Raw genomic sequence first — 23,526 nt, 5'->3', positions numbered from 1 at the left:
GGATAGAGCAAAGTAATACATGTTAAGCCCTAGGGCTTATTAGTAACACTTCAGTCCATTCGGACATCAAAAGTATCGCTTGAGTACCGCTACGCGATGAGACTTTAAAGGCATGAAAAAAAACAGACTTTAAAAGTCATTCATCCCCTAGTTTGTCACCCTTAGAGGTACAATGTTTTCATGAAATTTAACTGGGATCACTACTGAACTACCCTCTTTCCAAGAAGTCGGTTAAAAATACATGTCCATCATGTACGTTAGCCGTATAGTCGGAAATATCATATAAAAAAATAGGGTGGCGTGGCTATATAGCATTATCCAGGTCTAACATAGAGTTTTAAAAGTAATACATTTCAATCCCTAGGGCTTATAAGTACCACTTTAGTCCATTGGGATATCAAATAATCCCTAGGGCTCATAAGTACCACTTTAGTGCATTGGGTGGGACATCAAATGTATCACTTTAGTACCGCTACGCGATGAAATTTCCTAGGCAAGAAAAAATCAAACCTTAAAAGTATTTTCAATAAACCCAGTGACAAGTCGTGGTCCTGGTGGTAAAAGATACGCCTATCTATATTTATTTGAAACACATAGATCTGAGAAGCACTGACACGTGCCCGTAATTTCACCAGCACCTGTACCCTTCAAAACCGGTACGCTGTAATGCTCACATCACTGCTTAGCAGCAGAAATAGACAAGGTGACAGTACTTCCCTGGACGAATTCTGTCACAAGAAACTCTACTGCTACTAAAATATTTAGATGCACATTTGGTACCATCGTAATTCGTTTACATTCCACTGCTAGGTATGAAGACCCATGTCTTCTCTAAAGAAAGAGTTTAGACCATGGTCCACCACAATTGCCTAATTCGTGTGACTTCTGTATCTTAGCTGTTGAACACATTGTTTTCTATCATACCAAATGACGGGATAAACACGACACGCCTATCCATAACAGATGCAGTGCCACACGGTAAAAACAGATTACTTAAAAATAGACAAATTTCTTTGTATGAAGACAATTTTATTAAATCCAAGAAAACGATTCGCTCCCTATAGACGCTAGAGAATAATTACTTGATAATAGTAAAAAAACGTCTCAAAAGTGTATTTTAGTTCTAAGACAGAAATATTTAATCCAAGAGCAAATTAATTTATTTAAGTCATAAAGCTACTCTAGATTCAAGAAAATATTTATTTGTTATTAGAAATTTCTGATTTTGACTTGAAAAAAAAAGAATGAAAATTGAGAGATAATTATTTAACTGAAGATTTATGTTTTCTATGTTTAAGAGAAGTTTGATTTCATTCTGAAACCAAATTTCTTAAATTATGACTTTTGGTTCAGTTATATCAAAGCAACTTTCTGCTATTAATAAGTCCATTACAATCTTAATGTAAGATTTTACCGTCTTGGGTTAAAATGTGGGGTAAATCTTAATGTAAGATTTTACCGTCTTGGGTTAAAATGTGGGGTATTTTTGATTTAAGTCATTTTGTTTGTTTAAAATAAGGCTCAATTTATATTGCGGCGGAACGGAGTGGAAGCGAATTTTTGTAACGATATTATACATAACATAATGAACATTATGGTCGATTGTGTAACGGTACAAACTAGATACGAGCCAAAATCTTCCGCGGAATGCTCGAGCATTCTCGAGCATGTACGTTACACAATTGACCATAAAATTCATTATGCTATGTACAATAACGTTACAAAAATTCGTTTCCATTCCGTTCCGCTGCTATATAAATTGAGCCTAAGGACATAGTTTGTGAATAATTAAAAAAATATATAACCGCCTTCAAAACGCAACAATTAATTTTAATGAAGTCATTGGCGTTGCTGTTATGACGTTCTGACTTTATCAAATTATAATTATTGCTTCTTGAAAACGGTTGTATTTTTTTGAGAATTGTTCACAAATTTAAACAAAATAAAATTGCAGGCTTAAAATACTTGACACAAAACGACTTAAATAATAAAAAGATTATACTTATTTAGGAAATAAATTAAAAAACGTTTATTTTTCGTACACGTATACAATACTGGCATAATATTAGTAAAATACAAAATGAATTATTGACATGAAAAACTTTAACATAGAAAATTAAATTAAAACTCACAGAAATAAAATTCGTGTTCCTACATATATGCATATATGTGTGACAAACCATAATTCAATAAACCTTAGGGCTTGTTTACGTAACTTACTTATTTTATATAAATTTGCACTGCAACAACCCTTCTGAATAATTTAAACAATCACACTAAAACAGCCGAAATCAAAATAATAAATCTTCATACAGCGACTGTACCTACTCATAACACTGAAATAGCTTTGGATTTGCACGTACTCGTTTTGTCGACATCACAGTACAATATAATATACATCAAAAATCAACTTTAACATAGGAATCCAATTTTACTTTATACAGTACAGAAATTAAATTTGTGTACAAGTCTACATACGCAATAGTACGACTACGTGTTGTTTGTATTACTTTATATGCTCTGAAATGAGCATTATAATGAACAATATCTAAAAAAAAACATTTAAATAATATGTCATTAGTACAATGATTAATCATTATTTTGTTAACAATATAATATTTGGGAATATCCTCAATTATATCTTGTAGCAAAACATTATTTACGGTATACCTAATTCCGTTTAATTCACACCAATCAACATAAATGCAATTGTCTGCACCACAGTGGCCTTCATCAAATTCATATTTACCATACAAAAGATTATCCGTCAAACCTTTCTCAGTTGCATATCGAAAACTTTGTTTTAGTTGACAACGTTTCATAACAGATTGAGGAAGATCTTTTCGTGATGTTATTGACTGACAAACCTTTTTTAACTCTTTGTGTTTCGCTTCGTATTTAAAAGCACTTATAAGTATAGGCGGCCCAATTTTTTTTATAATTGTAGGGTAATGAATAAGGAAATGATGTTTGGGTTTTAATTTACTTTGAAATAAATTAAGGTATTGCTGGTGATGTTCTTCAATAATACTTTTTAAGTAATCTATTAGGTCTGAAGTAAACGAATGGGAAGTGAGAACATTTGTTATTTCCAATAATATTAAATAATAGTTCCAAACGGGGTCGTTATTTTCAACTAAATCTCCAACCACAAAAGCAAAATTTCTTGTAAGGCATAACATTTCAGAAGCAGATATAGTTAAACTTTTGTTTAATAAGTGTTGATTATTGATTGGTGGTGGTGTGTTTTTCTCATTAGTATTGTACTTAAAGTACTTTATCCTAGAATTCAGATGATCTAGTGAGAAATATCCTTTATCTATTAGACTTCTAATCACAAGGGCCATTCCATACCTTAGTACCCCTTCCGTAAGATCATGCATCACATCACATGTAACATTATTGTAAATATGAAAATATTTCAAATTATTCCAAACACATATTTCTTTAATTCCTATACGATTTTCAACATGTTGATTGTATTCAGAAGGCATTCGTAGATTATTTAATTCACACGATTGGGTTTCAGATTCAGTTTTGGTAGTCAAACAAAACCTGCAGAAATATGTAGCCATAAAGCTTTCGAAAAGTCCTAATACGCCGTGGAGTCCTAAGTTATCTCCAGATAAAGTTATTAATACAAATTTTACTGTAATGATATTTTTGGACAATAAAACACCAACGCCAACTTCTTCTAAAAACTTAAGTTCTTCAATTAATTTGTTAAAAATTGCCCCATTGCCAAAAAATACTCTGTCCTTTGAATAAAATACTTGAGTCACAAAAATATTTTCTAACCTACTTGATTGTTCTGGCGGAATAGTTGCAATAGAAATATAAACTGCACCTAACTTATATTCGCCAGCGTGGCTTCCTAGGGCATTGCCACTTTCAAAATCATCAAAATACAAAATTAAAGGGATAACGATACTGTCTTTGTCTATATTAGCCGAAAGTTCTTTCCACAACGATCCTTGAATCACATTTCGAATCACATCACCGTTACTTACATTACTCTCGTCCAAAAGCATCTGTTGATAATTAAGAATGTGAGAAAGTACTCCAGGTAAGTTTAAAAAATTGCTTAATGTTTGTCTAAGTGGTGTCATGTAAAGTTTTCTTTCCTTTAGCATCATTGTTACATCATTATTTTCACTACGTCGATCTTTGACAGTTCCGATCTTTACTTCTACAGGGGCTACATAATACTCATTGTCAACTAAATTTTTCAAGCGCTTATATTCTGTATCGTAGTCTTTAAATATGTCTGGTAATGCTAATATCATTTCTAGTACAATAATGTTTCTTTTAGTGGCATCTATATGTTCGTTATTAACTGTTTCGTGTATATTTGAAGTGATGTTGTGGATTAAGGTTTGAACTAATTCTATCAAAGTTTGTATTAAAGATCTTGGTAAACTAACAAACCCATATAAATTGCATACAAATATATTTAAGTATGATTTTACAGATTTTATAAAAGATTCATTTCCAGTGTCTTTATCATTCGACGGTGATGTGTCAAAAGATTGGTGTGTATCATTGGTACTTGGAAATGAACTTTGTTCGGACAGGATGGAGTTACTGATATTAATACTATTGTCACAAGAAGTACTATTCCTATTGCGATTTGAATTGTAACACGTTGTTAAATGATTTTTAAAACGATTTTTTTTATCATATGTTCTTTTACAACTCTCAAAAGGGCAGACAAAATAGTTACCTATTTTATGGATAGTTTCTAAATGAAAAATGTATTGCTTAAAATCATGAAGTATTTTGTGACAGTAATTACAGTTCAAATCCATTTTGACAATAAGCGAAACACAGAGAGTTTTAGTCGGAGATTGATCAGGTTAACAATATTGTAAATATCACTTGTAGCAATTATTGTTGCATAAATTGTCGTAACTGAGTTAGAAGTGGTAAGAAAATTCTTTCTAATTGAAAGTCTGTGTATAAACTGTTTTTTTTTTCAAAGAATAGCATGAACAACTCAATTGGGAGTGGGCCCTGCTCTGATTGAGTTTATGAAACCTTGAAAGTGGTGTTTAGCTAAATCACATATTCAAAACGTCAATTATATACGGTACGACGTTATCGTACTTAGTTTCTATATTATATACACATCTTTGTATGATCAAATATAAATGGTCGCCTGCTCTGGGATATCTAACGTTGAAGGTATGGTAAAGTTTAAAAAGAGTATCAAAAGCTTTTGTTATGGTTAAAAATTGATATCTTACATCATCTACTATTAGTAACGGTGAACCACACTCTAGCAAAGATCCCTGGAGTATAACATAGGGTTGAACAGACAATTTCTTGCTTGTCGCCTTTTGTTTTTGTTCTTTGATTACTTGGTCTATATCGCCAGCATTCTAGAAATTAAGATAGTATTAAGAGTACATAATGAAACATAATAAGTAGCCACAACAGATTTGTGAGCCAATCTTTACCACAAAGTAATATTATAAATGAGGCATATGAGGCATAAATATTGAAAACAAAAAATACATATATATATTATATACAGGAGACAGTTTTATATATGTATATGTATATATATATATATACCTACTCATCCGTAGAACAAAGATCTATATGTGCAAGACTACTTGTTCTCAGGACATAGTACATTTCGTTTGTTCTTCTTCGCTGTAAATGTCAGATCGACTGTTGTTGGATTTTGTATTTTCGAAACGAAATAAGATATATAAATTGTCAAAACGCCTTTACACAGGCCTTAGTTTGAATAACGAAATTATTCTCGTAACGTACTTATTCTCTTTTCGTTATATAATCATATCGGACTTCGGATGAGTCGACATATATAAATTCCTCCGTGGCCGAAAGGTTACCATGCCGAACTGCCAACGCAGAGGTCCCAGGTTCGATTCCCGGGCTGGGAGAAATATTTGTATGGCCTAAATTTATTTCTCTCGTGAGTTTGAGTGTAATTTGTGATTGTTTATGTGTATATCCATGGCACCCGCGACACAGGGTTTCCCTAGGGCGGGGCTATTAAAAAAAACATACCGGCACACAAATATATAAGGAGTCAATTGCTTCCTGAGTAGTGAACTTAATTTTTTTTGAAATTCTTCCCTTTGGAGGCACCAGATGTGCGAGTATTTTAAGCTCAGCAGGAAGTGTTACTGTAACAATTGAAAATAATATTATACAATTTTATCTATCAAATTTAGCCACTGTAGCGAAACTATATACCACTCAAACTGTAATCAGACAACGTAGGCCTCTAAACTAGATCTAAATATTTCGAAGAGAAGAAGGAAAGACATTGTGGTAAAAGTACCTCAAGTAAATACAACATTTGCAAACAGACAATTCAATCGATCGGCCCAATCGATCCAATCGATCGGACGGACGGACGGACGAACGCACGCACGCACGGACACACACGCACACACTGACACACGGACGGACGGACGGACGGACGGACGGACGGACGGACAGACGGACGGACGGACAGACGGACGGACGGACAGACGGACCGACGGACAGACGGACCGACGGACCGACGGACAGACGGACCGACGGACCGACGGACCGACGGACCGACGGACAGACGGACCGACGGACCGACGGACAGACGGACCGACTGACCGACTGACCGACTGACCGACTGACCGACTGACTGACCGACAGACGGACCGACGAACAGACAGACTAAGTTAAAAATGTTAAATGTGAATTTATAGCTATGGAAGAGCGGTACCTCCTGACACTGACGCTTGACAAGCTTAATAGAAGGTACCATCCACTGTTAATGTAAAGTTAATTGCATTACTGAAATAAACATTTTCTTATTATTATTATTATTATTTATTTTACTAATTCTATCTCAAGCTTTATAAAATTAAAAACGGACACTTACAATCATTGTCTAAATTTTTCAGTGACTCAATAAGGTTCAAGATTCTTTCGTCTCTGTTCGGTTTAAAAGCAATAATTTTTTCGAAAAATATTTTCCAATTTAAATAAAAATTCAGCCCTTTTTCTGGATACAACAAGTCGAAGTCAATGTTTATCTGAAAACAAATATCATAGTTGTCAAAATGATTGGTCTGCGTCAAGATGGAGGAACCCTAGCTCAGAAATAAAACGTAAAACATATGAAAACAGATTACATACCAATATGTCACTTCTTTGGTCTGATAATATTTTCCAGTCTTGTAGAAACTCATGAACGCTCTTGTGTTCACTTTCTTTTCGAACTTTAAATGTATCTTTCCATTTTTGTATTACTTCACCCCATGGTTCGGTGTTATTGTTGAGAAACAGTATATCTCTTAAATGTAAATCTAAAAAAAATCATGTTAGTGTTTCATTTTATCCTTATTGAAATGTTTTGTAAGACTTTCATTATTTACCTGCATTTCAATCAGCTGACAAATGCCTTTCCCACGTAAGTACCTGTTCCTATCTAATAATAATAATATTATAGATTTTTTTTAGATAGAGGACATAGTAACAAAACAACCTATCGAAAATAAACATTAGTTCTGCAAAATTCAATAGTTTAGAAATCATGATTATTTATGTACATTCAATAGCACATCAGACCACACATTTTTATTTGAAAATCGCCTCCAGTGCAACGGAACAAGATACATCAATGTGTAACTTGATACGTTGCCATCCATACTTTTTCAATATTTTCTACTCTAGTCATTAAAACCACCACCAGTATCATAATCGTTATTCAAACAATTTTAACTTAATTTCTCAAGAGAAAACATTGGTTCAGCTCAGATTTACATGAAATTATTCTCAAACCTATCTATTTATCAGAAGTTCTCTATACATATGTTTTTAAACATTTTCTTTTTGTGTACATTATGACCATTAGAGAGTTAAAATTGTAGAAACTCATGAACATGAATTGACTAAAAAATAACGGAGCAATCTAAGAACAAACACAAAAATGGTTCATTGCATGCTAGCTACATGGTTACTACTACTTTAATACCAAATTTCAATTAATTTAGTGGAATAATTTTCAAAATAGACTAGTTTTAAACTTTTGACTAGAGTAGAAAATTTTCAAGAAAGTACATAAAAAAATCATAACTTAAGCTATTGATTTTTGCTAAACTAATGTTTATTTTAAATGGGTTGTTACTCCTATATGTAGAAAAATTTTTGGACCACTGTAAATGGGGCCCACTTACAGAGGATTTCGAGTTACATTTACCTGTATTAAATACCCAGAATGATGCGACTTAGAATACCTACTCTCAAATACCTAAATAGGTTCATAAATTGCTTTAACCCAGTGAAAGTCAGTGGGTTTAATTGCAAGCCCATTTAAAAAAAAATTACCTTGCAAACCTTGAATATACTGTCTTTTAAACGGTGGAGCATTTTCTAGAGTGCCAGATTGTCGCTTGTGTGTGTGGTCTCCATATTTATACAGAAGGTTACGGACTTTGTCCACCAATTTTCCTCGTGCTACTGTAGAACGTCCATTAAATGAATTATTTTTTTTTATAGGTTTGGTAAAATAAGTGCCTATTGACTCCTTTGGAAACAGTGATATTATTTTCGCAGATATAATATTATATTCTTCATAGGTTATCCGGCTAAAAAAATTTTAGTGATGTATTATTGGGAAGTATAAAAGTAATCAGAACACAGTATATACTTACTAATATATACAGTATATACTTACTAATTGACAATGTATGTGTATATATGTTTTATAATTATATCAGTCAACTGGTTTCTCTTGGTATTATTGAGAAAACCATATGTTTCATAGTATTTTAAAATACTATTGCCACCTGCTGACGTATGCAGTAGTGTCTCCAAATCAAAATGTGGAAATGTTTTTCTAGATACACTTTTGGTTGTTTCCAAGATGTCGACCACTTGTAGTTCATCTAATGAAACTAATAAACCGGCATCACTGGTGCTTGTCTCTAATTTACTGGAGGTGGGAGTAATAATGACTTGATCATCAGTTGATTCAGATACTGCATCTGTCGTTGCCTGTAAAGTTAAAAAAATAGACTATTTTGTGTATTTTATAGTCAAGCTATGTTAAGATAGTCAGTATGAAAGCACTTTCAACTAAATTTTTTAACTTAAACATACAGGTCCCTCACCTGTGCAGTAATAAGCTCCCCTATCTTTTCCTCTAAAGATAGTCTAGTCCCCATATGTGGGCATAATTCTTTCAAATTGTCTAGTTTTAATTTGGGGAAATGTTCAATTGTTATACCATTCTCTGCAAAAGTAGTCAAGTTTGTAAATAAAGTCAAATTAAATCAAATATCTTTTTATGTATTTTACTTCTAGTTTAATAACACACACACTCAATAACACATACACTGAATATACCCCGCACTAGGGAAACCCTGTGTCGCGAGTGCCATGAACACACACATAGACAACCACAAACTGCACCCAAACTCACGAGAGAAATAAATGTAGGCCGTATAAATATTTCTCCCGGCCCAGGAATCGAACCTGGGACCTCTGCGTGGCAGTCCGGCAAGGTAACCGCCACGGAGGCAGTTAAAAGTTAGTTTCTATTGTAAAATGCTAATTGTCGAAGTCACGCATTTCAAAGGTAGATACATTATTTTTAATAAACAATGACGACATTAAATCGGGATTCTAAACAGAGATTATTTACATAAAAACTCATAAATTAAATAATCCCATGTTTAAGTATACTGTATACCTATTTCTAGGAAAAGTTCGTCTAAGATCCCTCCATTTTACGCTTACATTCAACGTTACGTACAAAATATCATCATGTGCATAAAAATGTAATACTTACACAATTAATTCATAATAACATCAAATCACTCACCAATAAAATTGGTCACTACAACTTGTGGTATATTCCACGATTCCAAAAGTTCTTTCAACGAATCCATTACTGTTTCCACAAACAACAAATAGAAAAATCAGTTCCTTTTTAAGATTTTATTCTCCTTGCCTTACCTTTTTAAGATTTCAAGTAAAACTAAGTAAGTATAGTTCACTTTGCTTCACATTTTAAATAATTGGCTATTGATTTATGGATGGCTTCTTCAATCGCAGATACCACGGCCACGAAGACGGAGCGCGCGCGTTTTCAACATGTCACGACATGATTGAAAATGACAAAGCAAAATGTTGCCATAAAAAATGTATTCTCGAATTTAGAATATTACTCTTATTAGCAAAATAACTTTTTTTTTATCTAAGAAAATATTTTCTTAAAATACATCCAAGAAATTGGGGATTCATTTGAGATTATTTAGATTTGATGTAAGAGGAAAAAATTTCTTGATGTAAGTAATGTCCAATTAATTGATTAGAAATGAAATAAAATCTTGAAGTGAACGTATTTGTCTCAAAGTTAGAATAAAGTTAAGAGTAAAATTGTATTAGAAAAAGATAAGCAGTATCTTTGTAATGACAATATTTTATTACTTTAAATAAATATGTTTTCAGAATTAGCAAATATTTTGAGAAATTGCTCTTTCTTATTAGTAGAAATCCTTTTTTTCTGTGCACTTAGAGCTTTAAATCGCAAAGATCTTAGGAGAGAATTTGATAAGTACCCTTACCATTCAACACCAAAACACAGTAATGCTTACATTACTGATTGGCAGCAGAAATAGGTAAGATGGCTACTATCCTGAATGAACACATTATATTACAATTAATTAATAAGAATATTACAAAATATTAAATTTGATTAACATTAAAATTATCCATGTCTATTTCCATTATAACATATATCATAAATATACCTTAACTTGTTTACATTACAAATTATACCCATGAAATTGAGTCTACAGTAATTTATTTAAAAAAAATAAAATTATACGATATTTAAAATGATACCCTCGGTAGCAAATCAAAGCAGCCTGATTAAAGAATAGAATGGAAAACGACTTTTTTTTTCAAATTGCCCTCTTTTATGCTACGTATGAAGCGAATCTGATTATAGTGCTCGCAAATGGCTAAACCATAGCCTATGAGACCTAGAATACTAGCTACGTTCTAAATGCCAGAATGCTAGATAGCATAATAGCCGGCCTACGTCTTTCATAGAAATGAAAGTATTTGAAATGTACATACATGAAATTCATGTTATATTGGAATATGTACCTGTATTACATAACGATGACGATCGCAGTGGTTTTGCTTGGCTCGCACACCGGTTGTCATGGTGTCGCCGTACCTGTGGTCACGGGTTCGATCTCCAGCCGGTCTGGATGTTCGTTGTTTCCGATTTCCATAACACAAGTTTTTTTTTATGATACCTGATGGTAAGCGACACGCCTGTTCATAGCAATTAAGAATTAAAATGTTTCCCGTACTAATACGGTTCATTTTACTTTTCTATGTCAGTATTTTTTTACGTATACTATACGTGTTCTGTTCAGTTCAGTTAATATAAAAACAAAAATGATTGTTATATATCTAAAGTACCCATTGAATGCAGCGGTTTTCTTGTAAAATTTCAAAGTAAGTTTGTGTTTTTTTTTTCTATCGTGAAAATTTTTATGAATCGTGTTTTCACACTGTATAGTAAACAGTGTATATACTCAATTGTACTATATGTTTGTTTCACAGTGATTGATCCAACATTTTCACTGTTATGTGCAATCAACCAAAGGCATTTGAGGTTGTATCGACTTTTAAATCGCAAAGATCTGAGGGGCGCCGTCACAGTATCCGTCACAATACTGCTTGGCGGCAGAAATCGAAGCTACATATGTGTTGTAGTCGAATATTTATTTATTATTTATAACCACTCCTTTAAAGACACCCCAAAGTTGATCCAGATATATTCCATGCGCATATCGTGAACACGCTGATGAGAAATTCAAATAACCTTTATTTCATTGGTCACATTACACTTGAAATCGTCATACTGATTAAACTCTACTGCTCATTCGTAAGGCAGATTCCTCTGATAAGAATGAGCAAGAACCTCTAGGGGTCGCTCTTTGTAAAATTGAAACAATCTGCAGGAGCTAAATGGGTCACTACCAAGTATTTTTGTCATCCAAGCACGCAGACTCCGTATAATAAAAACTTTTAGTGTAAAGTTTTTTTTTCAAACCTCGTAAATGGCAAATTTCGAATATATACCGGGGAAAAAAATATCATAAACCGCCAAAGTCAGACGCTATGGCAATTAAGCCAAGGAACGAATAAGCGGGCCCTAAGAATTTGTCTATGTGCTTGTTGCAGATCTGTGAGAAATCTATTTATGTAGCGCTGGTTAGCGGGGTACGTAGAACGACGAATTAGATGCAGACTTCCATGTAAAAGGCGTATAAATAGATAAAAGACAAAAGTTATGCGGCTAGGGTCCTAACAGTGCGTCTCACGTGCGTGAAAGCGCAAGTTTAGTGTCGAAGCTTAAAGACCGAAAAGTCTCAATAACTTGAGTAGAGATGGGAAAAACTGCTTATTTTTTAAGCGTTTAAACGTTATGCTTTTTTAAAAAAGCGTGGTTTTTATAAACGCTTTTGAGTTTGAAGCTAACGAAATCGTTTAGAAAACGTTTAAGCGCATAGACTTTTATGTTAAAAAAAGCTTGCAACGTTGTGTTGATAGTGGAACGTAAGAGCAGACCACTAAAGGATTTAAATAATCATTTATTCCATAGGTAAAATTATTACACTTGAAAACGTCATTTTTTAAGCTACACTGCTTGTTCACTACGCTGACCTCCCTGAGAAGAACGAGCAGAAACTCTAGGGATTGCTCTTTTCAAATAAACTTAAATGTTATGGAATACACTTTGAATCAAATTTGTGTGGAATCTAGAGTCACGTTGTCTTTTCACACATCTTTATCTAACACGTAGTCTACAATTTTGTAACATGACTGTTCAATTAAAATACTTTTGATGTTAGTTTTAAACTTAGGGAATGGTAATCTTAATATATGATCCGGAATCTTACTTTAAAAAAGAAGGAAGTCCGTAATGGAGTAGAATCTTTTATGTCTCAGTCATGACATCAGCTTACGTTTAAATAAATGATTATTATTTATATTTTTCACATTAGACGGTAAGACGGGTCCAATTCCTGTGGCGGTATGTACTTATAACTTTGAAATTTATGTACATTTGTAATTTTTTTTAGCAAAGCCTTTCGCTGATGATGAAAAAAAATATCGTGAAGAAACCAACATGTCGAAGACAGTCCACAACACGCACCCTTTTAGTAGTAGCAGAGTTCCTTGTGAAAGAGTTCGTCCAGGACATTACTGCGTTGCGGTTTAGAAGAGTAAGGGTGCTGGTGAAATTACTTGGTACAGGTGCAGCTTTCGTTTCGCAGCGAATAAGTGCTGGAATGACCTCCAGTAAAAAACAACGTAAGCAATGGCTCCTATCTGTACAAAAAAAATGTAACAAAACTGTGTAAGTGTATAAAAAACATAACTTTACACGGACAGCCATTAAATTTCAACTTCTTACTTAAGGCAGGTTATTACTTGGTGTAGCAAGCGAACGGCTAGCTGCAGGTGAAGACTGAAAATCAACAATGCTAAGTCGACATCGATAAAAGTGTCGACAACAAATATATAACTATTTAAAATTTACCCCTGCGAATGTCATTTTACACCGGCTTCAAAAGAGATAGACTTTCTGAGACTATACTGCTAAACTCTAAGCTTATTCAAGTCCCTCTACCCCCGGTGTTCCTCTTACGCCGCTTGAATATATGTATATACTAGCAGTAGAGAGACTTGTGAAAAATTTCGTTCAGGTAAGTACTGCCACTGTTATGTCAGCTTTAGTGTGCTTCGGTTTTAAGGGCTAAGGGTGCTGGTGAAATTGCAGGCACATGGGACTTTTCTACTTATGTGTCAGGGCGCAGTGACAGTGCCCCTAAGATCTTTGCGATTTAAAGCTCTGAATAGCACTGCAACTGTTCACGACTTGTTAGTCCCGTCATTCGATATTATAAAAAAAACAAAACTTGACTCGAGTTATTTTTATGATTTTCTTGAGACGAAAATACTTTTAACGTATGATCACTTTATAATACTTACGTACATCCGTTCTTTTTAAACCACGGAAATGCTTCTGAATACATTGAAACGGCGAAAGGCAGTCTCCCGTTACGTACTTTGTGTAATAACGACGCATGTCTATAAATCTACGGGCGCTGCAAACGACGTCTGCGTCGGGTGTATTCCGTCAAGTACAATGTCAATTGATCACCAAATACGTCACTCGTGTAATATTTAACTTCTTAGAACTACGCCAGTCCGGCAAACTGTGGAATAATTAAGTTTTTTTACTTGTAAAATACTAACGAACTTAGTAAGAGCGGCCGAGAACTGCAAAAGGGTCAAAATACGCCAACCTTGCTCAGTGTCACAGCTTTGTGCCATTTGCGGTTGAAACCCTGGTTCTCTGGGGGCCACTCGCGAAATTTACTCCAGTGACCACAAAGCTGACAGTAATTTCCGGTAAAGAATAAGTTTATAGTTAAAAAAATATATAAGCTTAAGTTTTTTTTTTAATAATATCAAGTGACGGGACGAACAAGTCGTGCGCCTGATGGTAAGCTACACGCCTGTCCATAACATTTGCAGTGCCACTCAGAGCTTTAAATCGCAAAGATCTGAGGAGCACTGCCACTGCGCCCGTCACCCTGAGACACAAGTTGATAAGTCCCATGTGCATGTAATTTCACCAGCACTTTAATCCTTCTAAACCGGAACGCAGTAATGCTAACATTACCGCTTGGCGGCAGAAATAGGTAAGGTGGCAGTACTTCCCTAGACGAACTTATCACAAGGAGCTCTAGTGCTGTTAAAAGGGATAATGTTGCCAGTTTTACATGGGCACGATGCCCCAGGGTATGGCGTTCATAAACTTTATTATATTACATTTATATCATTATTATTAATACAAAGATGGAACACTTAGAAGTAAGCTACGGGCCGAAGTATCGGATCTTAGGAATTATTCTATATGCTTGTTGCAGTTCTTTGTTTTTAGTTTTAACTTAAAATCTATTTCTTCACTCAGCCAGATAGCCCTTTACAGCTACCAAGATTTGCTCTCTAGCATGTCGCCTTAATAATTATAAGTTAAGCGCAGGCCACACCGCGAAGAAGCTAGCTAACTTAGCTTGACTCACGTAGTTGCATGCAAAGCTAAGTAAGCTAAGAAAATACGTAGTGAGTAGTGACTGTAGGACGTGTGGGGTGAAGGGCGGCAGAAGATTCAGATTCAGATTCAGATTCATTTATTTCTCAAATATGTATACGAAAATATATACGAAGGGCGACATACTCGTATTTCACATAGCTAGCGGGATCGTTGAGTTAGTTTAGTTAGACCGGTTAGCTTAGTTCGCGTTGTGAAACGAAATATGAACTAGCCGTAGCAATCTTTGCTACGGCTACGTGAGCTAAGTTATCTTAGTGTGGCCTGCGCATTATTTTTTAATGTTTGTCCGCCATTACTAGTGCCTATTGTTTTATTTCAATGATGAAATTAAATGTTCTCGCTACGGTAAAAGCCCGTAAAGGCGGAAGGGTGCCCGAGAGGGTGTTACAGGGTGGCGCGGGGATATTCATTGCGGCGTGACGTACGGCCGATTCTACGTGAAATAATGACAACGCGTAAGTGGATTGGACGGGAAACGTGAAACGTGGAGCTAAACGAATAAGTAAATGTATTGCTCTGAACTCAACGAACAAAACAACATAGTCGCCATTATTATACGTACTTTGGCGATGTCGTAACTATCTTTTTAGCCCCCGACGCCAAAAGCCTCTCACAAACGGATGAACTGCTTTCAAAAGAGGGTTTAGTTGGTTTTATTTTTACATGTCGGTTGCGATAAAAACTCGGTACCATAAACACGCAGACGCGGGACAATATAGAAAAGTTAGTTCTTCTACTCGACCACGAAGATCGTCATCAGTGTCGTCATCACTCGGCGTCACTACACAATTAACACAGCAACATTGTTCATCAAAATGAAATTGTTAGCTGTTAATTGGTCACGTTATCTTTAATTAAAACTAGGATTATAACTAAACCAACGTTTCAGGTCCATACAATGAGTCAGCCGTGACCGTGAGACATGTAAGGCTGCTTTTTGATTGACTGCATGTTTGCAGTTAACGCGTGAAGTCGTAATCAACTGCTTACATGCAGTCAATTTATTAGCAGCCTAAAGGACATGAAACGTTGGTGTTACGGACGGGCGTACACGCCTGGCCGGTCAGAGCAAATATGAGTAGAATTACGTAAATAATTCAGGGGTTCTGATTGGCCGGGTGACGTCCGCGGCGCATCTATACGACCGGTACGGTGTCGGAGACACAGTATCGGTATACATATAACTGAATTTTGTAATAATGTGTGATTCAAGTGCATTCATATTTGTGACTTGTTGTGTGGGATAAGGTGTGCGCGTTCAAGAATAGAAGTGTATACAGTCCACTTTACAATAAGAAGCTTCAGTAAATGGAAGATTACGAGTTTCATTGAAGTAAGTTCTGGTCCGTTCTGAGACAGGTTCAGCCGGGATCCAACAGTTGCTTTCTTAGACCTGAAAAATAGTTGCGAAAACCTACGGAATCTTATTGTAAAAACGTATACAGTTTCCCATAAAAGACTCGTTTACCTTGGTTAAACGAAAACGTGGTACCATGAGTTTTCACTTAGCTCTAAGGTTCATATTACGGATCTCTCATAGTACATTGTTGCTCATAGTGCTGGAAATTCTCTTGTTTAAGACCAGGTTAATGGTGTGGTTGTTTGGCACATTATTATTATTATTTTGAATATTTAGTTCAATGATAATCGTTCAATTCTCCCAAAGGGACCGGTCATCGACACAAAGACACAACCATTACGTTACTTATCTACCCCTCGATTTCTACACCCTTTCGGCCACCTGTACAAATCTTCGCGGCCGGCGCCAGCGCAGGTCTTACCATAGTTGGTACAGTGGTCTCATTCTTTGTGTAACAAATGTTTATGGGAAAAAAGTGCACGTGCGGTGATGATTTAGAGTTGTTGCAAAAAATATCGTAAAAACGATTTTTTTTGGTACAATTTGCACTATGATAAGGGCAATTGTGATTTTGTGTTAACTCAGTGTGACTCACTCTAAGGAGTCCAAAGTTATTGATCAATATTGTGAACTGCCTTCGTGGTAGCAGAGGTCCCGGGGTCGGTCCTTAGGCCGGGAGAAATATTTGTATGACATACATTTATTTCCCTTTTGAGTTTGGGTGTAACTTATGGATGTCTATGTGTGTATCAACGGCAACCGCGTAACAAAACAAAAAATCATATGTCACAAAATATATTAAGTATTGGTAAAGAGTTTATTGCCGTTGACAATAAAGATGGCCATCCTCTCTATCGCGAACTCCTTGCTTTTTATTTTCGTAACCGAATTCAAAAAAGGAGGAGGTCTATTGACTGTATTTGTTTTTTTTTTGTATGTATGTTACGCGATAACGTTGTGAACCAAATTTGATGATTCTTTTTTGTTGGAAAGAGGGAACCTCAGTTGTGGTCCCATTTAAATTTGAAGAAAACATTCCTATACATACTCCATACCTCTAAAGGTAGCCATGATTTGAGGCCGGTTTTTTTATTGTTGTGTACTGATATCAGACTGTATCGTGAATTATATGTATCTGCTATTGCGTTTCACCTATATTTGTGCTCATTTTCTTTACTCCATTCTCATACGGTCCACATTGTCCACGTCACTCTCGTTCTTCCAAATTGTTCACAATCATAAGAGCACTTCCATTCAATTTAATAAAAAAAACTACTAATTTAAAACTTCTCATACTATTATCAGACGTTCGCAGAGTCGTGGCTAGCTCCCTGGAAAAGAGACTGACCTGCGGCACCCCTTACACTATCACGTGCCATATTTAGAGGCTAAAGAGTCGGCATAGCTTCATTAAAAAAGTATTTCCTCTGGACGCGGAAACTGACCTACTAAAAAAAGTTATTCATAATATTAACCTTAGAACTAAGTCCAAACTCGTGTTACCAGGTTTTTGTTTAACTATAAGGTAAACGATTCTTTCATGGGGAACTGTATATGTTTCTACAATAAGATTCCGGAGCATCTAATTATCATTCCCTAAGTTTAAAACTTACATTAAAAGTATTTTAATTGTAAAGTCATATTACAAAATTGTAGACTATGTGTTAGATAAAGATGTATGGAAAGACGACATGGCTCCAGAATCCACACAAATTTTATTCAAAGTGTATTCCATAGCATTTAAGTTTATTTGAAAAGAGCAATTCCTAGAGTTTCTTGCTCGTTCTTCTCAGGGAACGCAGTGAACGAGCACTAGCTTAAAAATGGCGTTTCCAAGTGTACAAATTTTACCTATGGAATAAATGATTATTTCCGCTGTCGGAGCACTTTCCTTATGGGCATAATCTACCTTGGCACGGCCGGAGCAAGGAGATCATGAACAGGTGGGGTTATAGCTCTGGGAGCGCATGTATTTGAGTTGTCTCTCCTCAGACCATAGTCTGAGGAGCATAGCATAGCATGGCATGTGCCATAGCACATCTTTAGTCTAGTCCTGCGTGCCCCTACACTTGCACAAGCGAGGACCTGTACAACGCCACTGATAATGCTGTGTCAGTTGCTGAGTACTGATCCTCATAAATATAAACGTCAGAATCGACACACAAAGAAGCCTTTTATTTAACAATCACAAGGAGGATAATGCAGTAGATTATCTCCGTAAAGGTGACCACTTGTTCAGTGACATAATGTATCAGTCAATGAAAAACGATAAAATATTAAGAGGGAGCATGCCAAAAATGTTTTGACGCTGGCTCCGCCCAAATTTGTGAAACAAATATATACCTGAAGTTCGCGTGACATGCGACAGGAGATGTTGAATTTTGCGCATTAAAAGTACCAAATTCGTTTTAGCGGAATAACTCTAAAACTAAAGGGATTAAAAAAAAATCCGTAGTGACAGTTGTCGATCATGCATAAATATAATTAATTATCTAATTTTTGTCCTAATAACCTGTAGCATTTCGAGGATAAATCGAAAAAATGTGAAAATTAGATCACGTTTCGTGATTTTTATCTATCGAGGAAACTTTATTGTTTTATGTTTCTGATTAATGTCTATGCTTGAATATATCGTGTAGTTACTCATACAATATTTTATTTTTAACTTTAAAGTGGATATACCCCTCTAAAATCAAATCGAAGATTAGGAATTTTTCCTCTGCTCACTCTCGACGATTAGGCATTATCAAATACTGATAATTTGTTTATTAACGTCATAGAAGCAGTCTGTAAAAGTTTTTAATCACTACACAACACAAACATTTTAGTAGTAAAGCTTCTTGTATAATAGTTCGTCCAGGGTAATGTCAGCATTACTGCGTTTCGCTTTTGAAGGGTGAGGGTGCTGGTGAAATTGCAGGCACATGGGACTTGTCGACTCGTGACTCAGGGTGACGGGCGTAGTGGAAGTGCCCTTTGGATCTCTGTAATTTAAAGCCCGAGTGGCACTGAAACTGTTATGGATAGGCGTGTAGCTTACCTTGCCGAACGATTACCATGCCATGCAGAGGTCGCAAGTTCGATTTCCGGGCCGGGAGTAATATTTGTATGGCCTACATTTATTTCTCTCATGAGTTTGGGTGTAACTTGTGGCTGTCTATGTTATGTCCATGGCACCGGCGACACAGGGTTTCCTTAGTGCGGAGCTATATTGAGTGTGTGCATTATTATTATGATTATTATTCCCATCAGGCGTACGACTTGTTCGGAAGAAAAAAGAAAGAAAATCCGAAAAAGATAAAAATAAAATTATGTGTACAAGCAATATCCGTATTTTCTCGGATTTGAATCGTTCTTAGTCCACAAGCGACATCGGAAGCGGGTCCGAGTTTTCTAGATTTGTGTAGTTCGGATTCGGAACATACGAATCGGATGCAGAGCGCAAACGCACTTACCCTTCAGAATCAGAATGCAGCTTGACGGCATAAATAGGTAAGGCATGTCACTTAATCAAAATTCTTATTTCAACAGTGACAATAAACTAAAATGAATGCAAGATACTTGCTGTATGCGCTTTTTGAACCGATATATACAAAACAAAAAAAAACAGTCTATAATCCAGACATCAAAAAACACAAAATATCGTACAAAATCCTCACATATCCAAGACCGAAGACACACGCCAACGTGCGCACGCGTCGCGACATATGTTCAACGTCGGCTACCTTCGGTTCACTTCGGGTAACTACGGAATTGCTTGTTAATATTTTTACCTTTTAGGGTCTGTTTGGTGCATGTGAAAGTAGGCTTGTGATGTTTTTGCGTTGATGATAAAGCATTAGTGATAAGTTAAGAAGTCTTCGTTGAGAATATTGGCAGAGCATTGTTTAAGAGTATCTATTTCAATTCCTGATGGCACGGAGTAAATAAATGTCCATCCTCCATGACCTCCATCTCATTTGATGGAAAGTGACGATGAGGTTCGTGATGGAGCACGCAAACCTAAATAACGCCTACCTGCTATCGCCTTAAAAAGGCCCAAGTTCTTGTCTCCCCATATTCTGAGACCAATTCAAATTTAAAACAATATTTATTAATGTCACATTGGTTAAACTCTACAATTTATTCGTAAGAATTAGCAAGAAACTCCGGGGTTGCTATTTGTAAATAAACAAATCAGGGTTGTTGCGAGTATCCGCTTCAGCATCCGCATTCATGGAAGCTGATATTAATTGCGGATGTTCGAGTCATGACATGATCTAAAAGGCGCGCTGGAATATTTACAAACCTTCTAGAAACAGACTATAAGCCGAAAACGCAGCTCAGCTGTTGTTTTTAAAATATAACTTTGTTGAAATTCCAAAATGACTAAGCTAGGTATAGATATGTTAATTATTATTATTAAACCATTCATTTCGAGTAACTTTCACATGGCTCATATGTGTGTTAGTAAATAGCTTATGAACTAGGAGGCAGTTTTAAATAACTTATTTATGTGTTACATACACACGCATGATTTATGTATGAACTGGCCCGCACCTTCATGGAGGCGGCGCGCATACGCATAATGGCAAGCTACACACCTGTCCATAACAGTTGCAGTGCCACTCAGAGCTTCAAAACACAAAGATCTGAGGGGCACTCCCACTGCACCGTCACCCTAAGACATAGGTTGATAAGTCTCATGTGTCTGTAATTTCACCAGCACCCTTTCCTTTCTAAATCGGAACGCAGTAATGCTCACATTACTGCTTGGCGGCAGAAATAGGTAAGGTCTACTGCTCAGAGCGAAGTGCAGGCGGGCGTTGCCCTACTTGATCTTATTATACTATAATTTAGACGAGAATTTTATATGAAACAAGGGATCGTGTCAGAGGGAATTTTACAACTTTCACCTCCTCTGTATAACGCGTAAAAATTAGCACTTAAAATTCAGACTTGTACGATTGTAAAGCCATTTCACAGTCGCGTGCGTACGCGTACATTATTATTAAAACAGGATTAAACATAATAATACGGTATTTCTCTTTGTAGTGTACCCCTCTATGTACAGGATGCGTCTGTGAAAACGACGTGATAGCTCAGCTGTTAAATAAGAAGATGGACCTCTCATCTATTCAAGTCAGGGTTTGACTCTCAGAACTAGGTCCTTGTGAAAGAGTTCGTCCAGGGAAGTACTGCCACCTTACCTATTTCCACCACCAAGTATATCTGCTTTCCGGTTTTAAAGAGTAAGGAAGGATTCCGGTGAAATTACAGGCACATGGGACTTGTTAACTTATGTCTCAGGGATTTAAAGCTCTGACGAGCTCTTACCAGTCATTGGGTATCATAAAAAAACTAGATCAGGATCAAAACATTTAAATAAACAAATATCAAACATACTCCTAGCCCCGCACTAGGGAAACCCTGTATCGCAGATGCCATGGACACACAGGTAGACAACCACAAAGTACACCCAAAGTCATGAGAGAAATAAATGTAGTTCATATAAATATTTCACTCGACCCGGGATCGAACCCGGGATCTCTGCGTGGCCAGCATAGCAACCGTTTGGCCCCGGAAGAAGTTATTTCCTTAATAGATGCTAACCACTGGGGTAACTCTAAAATAAATCTGTCGCTTTCTTTATGTAACCAACTTCTCCAGCCTAATGCAATGCGCGTGAGACGCTTTTAAATCTTGCTATACTGGTATAACACCCTGTATAGTCTCAGGGGCCCTTCGTGGGCCTATAGACTCCCTTTTGATAGTCCCTTCGACCCTTTCACTCCGACAGGGTCCTTTCATTGCTCCCCTTCTATTTTAAGCCTTTTTTTCGAGTTCGTTCAACTTGTCTTTTTGATTGAGTTCTTCGTAATGTAAGGGTTCAATGAGGATAAGAATATTGTTATGAAAAAATAGTTTAATTAGAATATATTGTGGAGAATACTGCCTCTTCTTCCTTTTATTTGATTTTTGATTCGGGACTTAATCCATAAAGCATATTTTAACTTCCTCGACGTTTCGGACGTATTGCAACGTCTCGTTGCAATGCAATGTCAATGGTCTCGGAGGGACGACGTTGCAATACGTCCGAAACGTCGAGGTAATTAAAATATGTTTTGTATGTGATTACGTCCCGGATTAAAAATCAAATAATGTGTGAAAATCGTGTATGTTTAAATCTTCTCTTTATTTAAGACCCCAAGCTCTTGACGGTGCACTGTCTTTTATTTTTATTTATTTGGTTCTCCAACAATGAATATAATAATAATCTTATAGATATGCGAAACATATAATTACAATTGCACCATTACTTAGAGCAGAACACCGCATGCACAATAATGTTTTTTTTTATGAAACATTCATCAATCTAATAAAATCCCTGTAGTGTGAATATCAGAGCAACGGAATTTTTGCCGGGACTCTACCTAGAATACCCGCAGCTAAAACAGTTTAGAAAAGTTCATTTCCAAAATTGGTCCAACCGGAATCGAACCCCAGACCTCCTCATACAGCAACTACATTTCAAAATAATAAAAATCATTTATTTCAGACACTTTTACAGTTCATTCTGTTAGTACACTAACAAATTTATCTTATTCTACAGCTAGTACAAAAATTATAGATAAAAATAAAACGAATGGTCAGATAATAGTTTTATTTTATTTTAATTTGTAATTTTGGTAGTAACAGAGAAAAAGACAAATTTCTAAGTGATTTTAAGGGTCGTATTCTAGAACTCTACTCAATATTCAAGTCAGGACTTGAGTATAATTCAAAGCACTAGAAATCATACTCACGTCCTTGCCATTAGGGTCGTATTTCCAGTGCTTGAAATCATACTCAAGTCTGATCAAATCCTGACTTGAGCATTGAGTACAGTTCTGGAATACGACCCTAAGTTCCTGATACGATACTCATCAGCTATTTTCCCTTGACTTAGGTCACAAGGACTTGACTTAGAACAAAAGGTAAGTTCGTCTTGGTTTTCCACTCCATCTCTTTC

The 23,526-nt window shown here is 35.8% G+C and overlaps 2 protein-coding genes across 7 annotated transcripts in view; both read right to left on the bottom strand.

Annotated features, from left to right (window-relative positions):
• The window catches only part of LOC113227695 (protein daughterless-like), a 215,993-nt gene that overhangs the window by 62,657 nt on the left and 129,810 nt on the right, over positions 1–23,526 (bottom strand). The window lies entirely within an intron of this gene.
• LOC113227692 lies at positions 2,247–10,227 on the bottom strand. Of its 5 annotated transcripts, none has more exons than XM_026460666.1 (7): positions 9,132–9,363; positions 8,696–9,036; positions 8,347–8,606; positions 7,156–7,325; positions 6,899–7,052; positions 6,040–6,158; positions 2,247–5,381 (listed from the first exon to the last, which is right to left on the bottom strand). In XM_026460666.1, exon 7 carries the CDS (start codon positions 4,806–4,808, stop codon positions 2,400–2,402), a length of 2,409 nt encoding a protein of 802 aa, XP_026316451.1. In that variant the 5' UTR covers positions 4,809–5,381; positions 6,040–6,158; positions 6,899–7,052; positions 7,156–7,325; positions 8,347–8,606; positions 8,696–9,036; positions 9,132–9,363; the 3' UTR covers positions 2,247–2,399. The 5 variants fall into 3 exon arrangements, with proteins under 5 accessions (XP_026316450.1, XP_026316451.1, XP_026316452.1 ...); XM_026460664.1 differs by having other exon boundaries at positions 8,696–9,015; XM_026460665.1 differs by lacking the exon at positions 9,132–9,363 and adding an exon at positions 9,845–10,227 and having other exon boundaries at positions 8,696–9,015.

Source organism: Hyposmocoma kahamanoa, unplaced genomic scaffold (genome assembly GCF_003589595.1).
Source record: "Hyposmocoma kahamanoa isolate Upper Pololo Valley unplaced genomic scaffold, ASM358959v1 213, whole genome shotgun sequence".
NCBI classification, from domain to species: domain Eukaryota; kingdom Metazoa; phylum Arthropoda; class Insecta; order Lepidoptera; family Cosmopterigidae; genus Hyposmocoma; species Hyposmocoma kahamanoa.
Note: the sequence above shows the minus strand (reverse complement) of the source record. Positions and strands in the feature narration are given on the sequence as shown.

Excerpts from the sequence above, each read along its gene's own strand:
- LOC113227692 (XM_026460665.1), bottom strand. The coding sequence starts at position 4,808 with ATGGATTTGAACTGTAATTACTGTCACAAAATACTTCATGATTTTAAG.